The sequence below is a fragment of the Lactuca sativa genome, chromosome 7 (genome assembly GCF_002870075.4).
Source record: "Lactuca sativa cultivar Salinas chromosome 7, Lsat_Salinas_v11, whole genome shotgun sequence".
Classification (NCBI taxonomy): Eukaryota; Viridiplantae; Streptophyta; class Magnoliopsida; order Asterales; family Asteraceae; genus Lactuca; species Lactuca sativa.
Genome location: NC_056629.2, coordinates 128,931,636 through 128,942,730, shown reverse-complemented (window position 1 = coordinate 128,942,730; position 11,095 = coordinate 128,931,636). Strand labels below are relative to the sequence as shown.

The 11,095-nt window shown below is 35.3% G+C and overlaps 1 protein-coding gene across 1 annotated transcript; it reads left to right on the top strand.

Annotated features, from left to right (window-relative positions):
- Positions 1-7,069: 7,069 nt before the first annotated feature.
- Positions 7,070-9,495, top strand: LOC111884240 (putative pectinesterase/pectinesterase inhibitor 22). Its single transcript, XM_023880554.3, has 2 exons — positions 7,070-8,050; positions 8,651-9,495. Exons 1-2 carry the CDS (start codon positions 7,105-7,107, stop codon positions 9,319-9,321), a joined length of 1,617 nt encoding a protein of 538 aa, XP_023736322.1. The 5' UTR covers positions 7,070-7,104; the 3' UTR covers positions 9,322-9,495.
- Positions 9,496-11,095: the final 1,600 nt, after the last annotated feature.

Here is an 11,095-nt window from a genome sequence, read left to right as displayed (position 1 = left end):
TTGGATGATATGGGGTCGTAAGCATAGTATGCACTTTGAGTTGGATAATACCCAATAAAGATGCATGGTGTGGATCTGGAGTGGAGTTTATGTGGAGAATATGGTCTTAACCAAGGATAGCATAGACATCCAAAGCTTTTTAGCTTAGAATAGTTTGGTTCTTTGTTGAAAAGACAGTAGAAAGGAGATAGACTGTTTAAAGTGGAGGTGGGCATTCGGTTGATCAGATATGCAGCAGTAGTGAAAGCAAATGGCCAAAATGTGACTGGCATGTTAGCGTGAGAGAGTAGAGTAAGACCTGTTTCGACTATGTGTCGATGTCTTCTTTCGACATAGCCGTTGTGTTCAGGGGTGTGGGGCGGAGAGGTGAGGTGAGTGATGCCATGAGATGAAAGGTGAGTTTTGAGTTTCAAGTATTCACCACCATTGTCAGAGAAAACTGTTTCATTTTAGTTTTAAAGAAGTTTTCAACTAGAAGTTGAAAACGAGTAAAGATGTCGAGAGAGTCAGACTTCTTTTTCATGGGATATAACCAAGTGTACTTAGTAAAGTGATCAACAAAAATAATGTAGTAGTGGTAGTGATCATATGATTCAACAGGTGAGCACCAAACATCAGAAAATAAGAGTTCTAAAGGTGAATGTGATGTGAGTGAAGAGTGATGAAATGGAAACTTATGACTTTTATTGATTCGACAAGAGTTAGAATTTTCAATTGAGTTAGAATTAAAAGATAAAGAGGAAGACAATTATTTGAACAGTTTATTTTGGGGATGACCAAGTCGATGATGCCATGTAGATAAACTAGTTCGATGCATGGTGAAGATTTGAGGAGTGATGGAGCGACGAAGTTCATACATGCCCTTGGTTGTTGTGCCCTTGAAGAGGGGAGTTTTGGAGACCAGATCCTTAATGACAAAGACAAAAGAATAGAACTCAATTAGGAATTTGTTATCAATGCATAATCTAGATATGGAAATGATATTGCGAGATAAAGAAGGAACATATAAGACATTTGTAAGGATTAGTGGTGTGTAAGGTGTGTAAAGAATGAGTGAGCCAATGTGAGATATTTGTAAACACGAACCATCTCTAATAACCAATTCCTCTGTCCCATCATAAGGTGCATGAATGGATAGGTTGTTTAGATCGTTGGTGGCATGAAAGTTTGCACCACTATCAAAGAGCCAATTGGTTGTAGTTGGTGTAGATCTTGGATGATTGCTCATGATATGTGCCTGAGCATTTTTGACCTGTGAGTTTTGATGAATAGGAGGCACAAAAATGTTAGGAAAAAATTTCTTAAAAGTTGAACAATTGCTCAAGGAATGGCCTTTTTGGTGACACCATTGGCATTTGCCTGAGAAGGGGCGTGGTCTAGTGACTTGAGAACTCTGTTTTGATGGAGTGGGAAGCAGTCCAACATTATTATTATCCTGTCTGGAAGGCCAAGATTTTCTAGTGGGCTGGTGGTTTGCATAAATCGTTGTGACAGGTTGATGAATGCCAGTAATATGTACTTGTTGAGCTAGAGTGAGTTCATGGTTGATCAATTTTTCATGCAATTCGCTGAAAGTAGTGGTAGAACTCTTGCATTAACAACATCTATTATAGGTTTGTAAGTTGATTGATCCAATCCATTGCGAACAACATCAACAATGTCTTCCTGATCAAGTTTCTTTCCAAGTATCGCTAGTTCATCCACCATCGTTTTGACATTTTTCATGTGTTTTAATATGAGGTTTTGGTGATTTTCTTCAGTCGATATTGAAGTTGTTTGGTGTTCCCTCGTGATGGTGAGGCATAGGTGTCGGCTAGGGTTTGCCACGCTTCGTATGATGAAGAGGCGTTTGTGATTATGGGAACAATTTGTGGGGAAAGTGTTACTACCAGTGCTCCAAACATAAGGCGATCTTGATGAAACCATTGTGAGTAGTCTTTATGGGGAGTGACTGATCCATCTTCAGCAATAGTCGGTTCTGGCGCCAGGTGAGTTCCATCAATAAATCGGTAAAGATTAAATCCATGTAGCAGGGCTTCGATCTGAGTTTTCCAACCTAGGTAGTTGGTAGAGGTGAGTTTGAGTGTTGAGGGAAAGTTAACAACAATAATATTGTCTTTTGCAAGGATGTTGGTGACGAGAGAAGAGCTGGTATCTCCAGTCATTGATTTTTGTGTGGGCGAAGAAAGAGAGGAATTTGCAGGTGTGACAGGAGTACAAAATTCGGTATCACCAGGCTCTGATACCATATAAAGTATATAAGAATATGTGCAATTATCTTGATTGCAATTAATGTTGATTACAGAGGATATAAGGTTGTTTATATAATACATATTATAGCTAATAAATGAGATAATCTAGGAAACTATATAACAGTATTTGACTATATAATATACATGTGATAATTAGATAGTTTGGATAAGTATGAGTTTATATCTTGATACTAATGATTATTAAAAAATTCTGCAATGCTTATAATTTATCAAATTTTTATATGATGTATCATGATAATATGATAGGTATTTGTTCATTAGTTGGATCAACAATAAAACTTATTATGTAAAGTTCATATGGAATCAAATTTTATGTTTCTTCCCAACAAATACTTAGTTTAATAGTTTTAGGTTCTAAGTAATGCATTTATATATTCCACTTATTATCTTAATTTTAAGATAACTTATGTTTAAATTTATGTAATGCTTTTGGGTTTTCCATTTATTATATTATATTCTAGTTGAATTTATAAGAAAATGGACCTAATTTTCCAATAAGAATGTTATTTATATATATACTAATTCTAATTTATATATATACTAATTCTAAAGTACATGATGAATAGTAAATGTTTCTTATTGGTTGTTTTTTCTTTTTCTTTTTTTATTTTATTTTAGACAATTTTTATTAACAATTTTTAAATTTATTTTCGGTTTTTTTATGGTGAAAATGTCTGCTAACACGTTTGCTGAAGCCAACTATACACGTGTTCCACACCGACTCTATTACCCAATAAGAATTGGATCGGTCACCATCGGCTCTTAACTCGATATCCCACCGCCCGCCCATCGATCGATTTCACCCCCGATTGATTGTTTTCTTCTCCATTTGTTATCTTTTTCTGCTTCCTCCACCGCCTGATCTACTGCTATCACCCACCACCTGCATCGCCGCCGACCACCCCTCATCGCCAGCTATTTCGCCCCGATGGCCTCCAACACGGAGACTTGAGTGGGCATGAATGGTTGATCGACAATGGAAGGTTCTTTCCACCTCTCACCTCACAGTCCTCATCACAGGAACCCTCTGTTTCTCCCTCTTCAGTCCATCTCTTGATCCTTTTCAAAGAGGCGCTTCACCGGCCATCACCCTATTTTTTCATCTGTTATCTCCTCACAATCGAATATTCACAGATACAGATATGCTTCATCGGCCTTCCAACCGTCGAACATATGAATTATACGCATCTTCTCTTTAGCCGCTGTGAAACGACTCTCCTTCCGGCGGATCTGTCTTCCCGTCAGGATTATGTGCGTTTCGTTGTTCAAGATTGTGTATCCTTCAACCCAGGTAATTTGAACCCACAATTATTCAATAGCCTTTAAAAAAAAAACAATTTATGTTTCTGTTTTTTGGAGTCGCCTGGAATTGTGTGCCCTACAATTTCAACTTTGGGGTTAATCGATTCAAAGGAAGGTTTGCATCGGACCGCGATTGTTATCTCAATGGTTAAATTGTGTAACGTCTTTTCAGTTACTGACTTTCAACGATTCTTTGTAGAAAAAATATTAGCTAGAAATTACAGAAAGATTTCCCTGTTGAAATAGAAGGTAAGCCTTTTTTCTTTATCTTGATTGATTTCTGAGAGGATGAAAGCTTCATGTTTCCCTACTCTTTTTATACAGATCAGCCTGAAGACTACAAATTCATGTTTGATTTTCAGCTTAAATGTTGTTAGACAGTGGACATGATGGAGGAATAGTCACCCGAGTTCCCAAGAAAGCAACAACTTTTGTTTTCCTATCAGGTAAGGGTTATTGATTTTTTCATTTGCTTCTTTGATTTTTAGCTTCAATGTCCTACACTTTTCTTTCCTGAATTTAAAACACAAACCTCTAAATATTAATGTGTTTTCTTTAATTTGAAGGACCACTAATTCTAAGGAGGAACCGAAAGATGCTTTCAAGGTCTTTGACAGTGACCAGAACGGATATATTTATGCTGCTAAAGTAAATATATACAAAAGCTTCTTATATGTCCAAATTAGAATCGGTTCGTTTCAAGTCAACTCAGTCAACAGCTGTTCGGTTCTAACCCGGTTCATGCCTTTTTCCTAAAGAGAAAAACAACATCCTTGCACTGATTTTTGGTAAGAAAAATAAATAGATTTCCTGATTTCATTAACATCATTGATTTCATGTGTTCAAGGTATGTATAGGAATGCACCTTTTTACACACAATAGCAACATGTTTTAATTTAATTGGTAATGTTTTTCTATTCTGATCGTTTTAATGTATTATACTTTGATGGTGAACTATGGTAATAGATTTTTTTAGCAAAGTGTGTTACAAAAGTATATTGTATCTTTAACTTGCAGTAAGTACATTGCCTAAAATGGGAATTGGGTTAAACTATGTTACTATTTTTCAGCATTTACCTTAAAAATACCAGAAATGTTCCCACCGTTACTTCACACTTTTTTATGTTATTAAGGTGCTTCTTTAGGTTTTATGTATAAAAAATCATCATAAAATGCAATACAAAAAATTGCATTTCTTCATTCTAGACATGGTCCCTGTTGTAGGAAGAAATTACATAAATGGTCCCTGTGACAGTTAAAAATTACAAAAAACTCGATATTTCAAAACCAAATTTGTAAAAGTTAACTGTAACAGGGAATAAAGTACATATGATCATGTTCAACCATGAGTCTAAGTTTGTGCTTGTGATACTATTGATTTGAGTTTTCTTCTGAGCATAACTAATTTTTTTTTTTATTTTTTTTTCATTCCAACACAAGATTATTTGACTTGAGTTTGAGCTATAGTATTCAAATATTTGAGAATTCATCATGCCCACCAAGTCTGTCCCTTTATGAAACAGTTGCAGCCACATCAAAGAAGTGATTGATTTCAGTGGTCCTTTTACTAAAATTAACTTTGTTTTTTTAAATAATTATTCTATATATAGTTTCTCATTGATTAAAAGCTAACATTTACTTTTCTATTATTGATTAGAATGGAAATACAACATCAAATAAGGAAAATTGATAAAATATTGGTCTCAGAGAAGGTTGAAAATGTAAACATAATAAATAAGCTTACATTATTTCTTTTTGTTTTCTTCAATGCAATATTTTCAATGACTCATTTAACTGTTATTCATTTTTTAAACATGTTAAATCACGATTTTCTAATGAAAAAGAGATAATAATAATAATAATAATAATAATAATAATAATAATAATAATAATTATTATTATTATTATTATTATTATTATTATTATTATTATTATTATGTATTTCCTTTAATAGCATAGTAATGATGAGGGAAAATTTGATGATGCTGAAATATTCCATGCAATTGGAGTATACTGAAAAGTGCTCCTAACCTTTGCAAATCAAAGGTAATCTTTTTAATCTGTATTCTCTCATTTGACCCATTTGAACCATAATTGACCCGTTTTTTTGTAAATGGGCCAAGACTGGTCTAATTTTCACATTTTATTTCAGCGAAAACCTTTGGAGGAAGCGATTGTTGATTCTGAAAACTTAGACTATTTAATGTTGGATAGTTTCATTGATACAAATAAAATTCGCGAGATACATTCTATCTTTTACATTTTGATAATCATGAAAAACTAAACAATTCTTTGGCTTTTCTTCTAGGTTCCTATCATGGCAGTTACTAAAAATACGAGTATGGAAATCAATACAAAGTTGTGTAAATGCTTGGTGGAGACCATCATTATGCTGCTCTGCGGTTGTCATCCATTTAGATAAGATTTGTATATTAATCAAATACAACCCAAAATTATTCCCGATTTACCATTGGGTTTGGAACAACTATACTTATAGTTAGATCATGCTTTGTTTCTTAAATTTCACCGGTATAATTTGTATAGGTAAAAAAACGAGTGACTACAAGATAAGACAAAATGTTCTGCTTTTGTTTATTCCTATGACATATCCAATCCCGCAAAGTATCCAATCCTGCAAAGCGGGAATCTTCCTTTGGTATGAAAAATGCCCTAAAAACTAAAAAAAAATGTTTATATTTTAGCAATTGTTTTCGTTGGCATGCATAAAAAAAATGCCACAAAAATCTAAAGTCCAATAGTGACATATTTTTTTTTTACTAAAAACCAAAAGGATGCAGCAACACATCCAAAAGTGTATTAAAAGTAGTCATTAGTGAGAACTTTTGTAGTTACATTTTTTTGTGTTGCCCTGATTGCCCGAAGAAGTCTTTAGTAACACTTTTTAAAGTTTTAGTGTCATTATTTCTATTTAATTTATTTGTAGTTATCTATAATCAAAGAAAGGAGCGTGTCGTTAAGGGAAATAGAAAGACTAGTAATGATTTGGCTGCAAATTATACCTAAGATCATGACGTTTAACCGGTTGAAAAATAGAGCTACAAGAATGTGTTATATTGATTGGGATAGATGGCGTAATAGCCCAAGGTTAAAATGTATTGACGTGTTAATATCTAGCTTCTCGTTACTTTTTTCAACAAAAATTTATACTATTAAAAAAATCTAGCATGCATAATGCATAAAGAAAAAGAAGCAATTTTGACCTATAATAAGTCAATAATTATATAACTTATGCACGCGCTTTGATTAAATTTATAAAATATAATGTGAAAGGTATATATAGTGAAGAAGCAGCACTTTTCGAAAGGTTTGGGCAAATAAGTTCTGCCTTGGAACGTACCCAAGAATATTAGCACGTTACTCTACCTTAAAGCATAACTCCGAAAGAATACATTTCTATTTCTAGGTTAACCTTTTCTTCATCTACAAACATTCCCTTGTACAATTCCTATGTGGTCATAATATAAATCAGTCTAATTTTTCGATGGTAACATTCAACTAATCTGTCGCCATGGCATTCCCAAGTTTTGCGGTTTTTTCTCTCATTTACTTACCCTTATTCATCCTTGTATCCTCTCAAACCCTATCCCATGAAGAACAAACCATGGAGAATCCATTGATTCTTCAAGCTTGTAGCAATATAAAAGATGAAAGAACATGTCTAACCAATGTGAAATCGTTTCTTAATGAAGATCGTCCAAAAAACCACAAGCCTGACTCCATCCTAACAGCCGCCCTAAAGGCGACAATGAAAGAGACACACATTGCCATGCAGAGCTTCACCAAGTTCACGTCGTTATCATCAAGTTCACGCGAGCAAATGGCGATTGAGGACTGCAAGGAACTACTTGACTTCTCGGTTTCTGAACTTGCATGGTCGTTAACCGAGATGAAGGAGATCCGAGCTGGGTCCCAGAACCCTCATTCCCAAGGGAACCTAAAATCATGGCTAAGTGCAGCGTTAAGCAATCAAGATACTTGCCTTGAAGGATTTGAAGGCACAGATAGGCACCTTGAGAGCTTTATAAGAGGAAGCTTAACACAAGTCACGCAACTCATTAGTAATGTATTGGCTTTATACACTCAGCTACATACCCTACCTTTCAAACCACCTAGAAATTATGATGATACAACCAATACCTTCTTTCCAAAATGGATGACTGAGGGCGACAAGAATCTGATGCTTGGAAGTCCACACGGGATGCATGTAGATGTCGTGGTTGCATTGGATGGTTCTGGACGATATCGTTCAATCTCTGAAGCAATCAATGATGCTCCCAACTATAGTAACAGGAGATATGTTATATACGCAAAGAGAGGAATTTATAAGGAGAATATTGACATGAAGAAGAAGAAAACCAATATAATGCTGATAGGGGATGGCATTGGTGCCACCGTGGTAACTGGAGATCGGAATTTCATGCAAGGATGGACTACGTTTCGAACGGCCACGGTTGGTAAGAAACTCTGTGACCCAAATTTTTTCTTTTTAGTTCCTCATTGTAGATCCAACACGTATATCGATTTTCTGCGACCATTTGACATTCAAATATTTAAAAGTGTATAAATTTATAATTACATTTTCATACCTACACCTAGATATATAGATGAATAGGTAATTAGGGTTCCACGACTTAAAAGCTATGACAAATTGCTTAATCATGTGGACATATTTCAATTCCTTTACGTAAGTTTTTTTGTTTTAGGCTTTTTTTTAATACATACATATATATATATATATATATATATATATATATATATATATATATATATATATTATATATATATATATATATATCTTAAAATATTTAATTATATAGTTGCATGGTTATTATGAACATTCTTTTCAAATATGGATATATCATTTTCTGGACCCCAGATAGTGATAATGCATGCAACTATCATATATGTAGGGCTCACGTACCTACTGAGGTTAGTGCATGTATGTTAAGGATTAATCTATTGCAATTTAAACAAGCAAGACACACACCTCATGAAAACTTTCTTTTATAATCTCCAACTATATTAATTACTTCTTTCTTTGTTATGTTTTTAAGCGGTCTCTGGTAGGGGGTTTATAGCAAGGGACATCACATTTCGCAACACAGCGGGCCCTCAAAACCACCAGGGTGTTGCGTTGCGCGTGGATTCCGATCAATCTGCATTCTATCGGTGCAGCATGGAAGGCTACCAGGACACCCTCTACGCTCATTCTCTACGTCAATTCTACCGTGAATGCACCATCTCCGGCACCATAGACTTCATCTTTGGAAACGGCGCAGCAGTTCTCCAAAACTGTAAAATTTACACGAGGGAGCCTCTGCCACTGCAAAAGGTGACCATCACAGCTCAAGGCCGTAAGAACCCTAATCAGAATACAGGGTTTTCAATCCAAGATAGTTATGTTTATGCCACAAAACCTACTTATTTGGGAAGGCCATGGAAAGAATACTCTAGAACCGTGTTCATGAATACCTACATGACTTCAATGGTCCAGCCACGAGGGTGGCTTGAATGGTACGGAAACTTTGCGTTGAGCACATTATGGTACGGGGAGTACAAGAATTATGGTCCTGGGGCATCAATGTCAGGACGTGTTCGGTGGCCTGGCTACCACATGGCTATGGATGCATCAACGGCTAATTATTTCACAGTGCGGCGTTTTATTGACGGGTTATCCTGGTTACCGGGGACTGGAGTAACATTCTCAGCAGGATTATCTAATTAGTACATCATCACAAGGTGTTAGATCTTGGTCCGCTTCCCATGCCATGGTTATAACATTATTAAGTTGTCGTTATGTTGAAATTCAATTCGATTTACTCATATTTAATAGATACTGAAATTCAATGCATGTGTCTTCTGTGTATCAAAAAACAAACATCCATGAATCTTACCTGAATACGACACTCTTATACACATATGGTTATATGACGTCGCCTAATCTTCTTACTATAGAAAGGCCTTTTATCTGAATTGAGAAAAAAAAATGGGGTAAATGACACAATTGCCCAAGTTTCTAGGGTTTGGCCCTAATAATTTTATTTGGTTGCTTTATAAGAGAACAAAGTTATGAGTGTCATTTTCGCCTATTATAGCATGTTTCAGCACAATTTTGCCTTTTAAATAATATATTTTATTTTCCTTTAACTTAATAAATTCTTATTATCATCATTAGAAGAATGGATCAATCTCCACCGGCCCCGACGATGTTCACGATGTCATATGTCGGATGAATCATGTTCTTGTCCTCGTCAAACTTCACATCACCGGTTAAACCCACAAAGGTTGTGGTCAGAATCATTTTGAGAAGCTTCTCTCATTCATTGAAGATCTGAAGCGCAAGTAACGAGAGCTCAATTCCATTAGTGTCTCGAAGCTTAGAATCGTAAGAAAATGTGATAATACTGTTTCCAGATTTCAAGAATTTGTCAAGTGCATTTGTCTCTTTCTCTTAGATGTTTTTCCATTCTTTCCGAAAGATTTCTTTATATCAGAACTAGACGTATGTTGGTGAAAGGACACGATGTTACGTCCGTGTTTCTAAGTTAAGCATTAATTTAATGGTGTAATAGTTAGGGTCAACACTTATAACCTACTTTGAAATAATAAATAGGAATTATTTGAATATTATGTGATTTTATGTGCCTTATATTTAATTATAAGATATAATAAGTTAAGAATAAAAATAAGCGTCAAAAATAAAATAATAGATAGGTCCAATATCTATGAAGAAAGTTGTAATGGTCGGGACAAGGATTCCGTAGATATAAAGAACGTCGAAATCTGAGTTATAACGAAGAAGATATGACTTGTCGAAGTTTCGCGTCAAAACCAGCACGACACTGGGAAACGTAAAAAGTTAGTTTATGATAAACTACTTTTTTTCCTTAGGAGTCTAAATGAAAGTTGTAGACTATGTCTCCACCTACGCGTAGATATAAAGAACGTCAAAAACGGAGTTCGTATGCAAACGTTATGACCTTCCGAAGATACAGCTGTCTAAGAGCATGACACGTGTTAGAAACCCTAATTTGACTGGACTCATGACGTGAGCCTCTTTTCTCACAACGTGAGGAGTCAAAAAAGTCACATTTCGAAGCTAGAAGTCTACGGGAACGATAACTCAAAAGCTCACGACGTGAGTAATGAATTCTCACGACGTGAGGAGTCAAACAGACACTATTCAAGCCTAGAACGCAGATGTCGAAGCTACGAGGCGATTCATCCATGCCTCACAATGTGAGCAATGAATTCTCACGATGTGAATGGGCCGAAATCAGCCTATAAATAGCAACCTCATTCACTTCTTACACTAAATCTTCCTTCCCTCTCTAGTTTTTTGAAGCCATTCCGCATCCCGAGCCCGACGATCATGAGCCGTTGACCGTTTTTAGATTCTATCTACTCCCGCTACTAAAGTGAGTGCATAGTTACTTTCATCTTACACATAGATATGAAGTATTTTATATATTACGTGATATGTGTGCATATTATCTGTA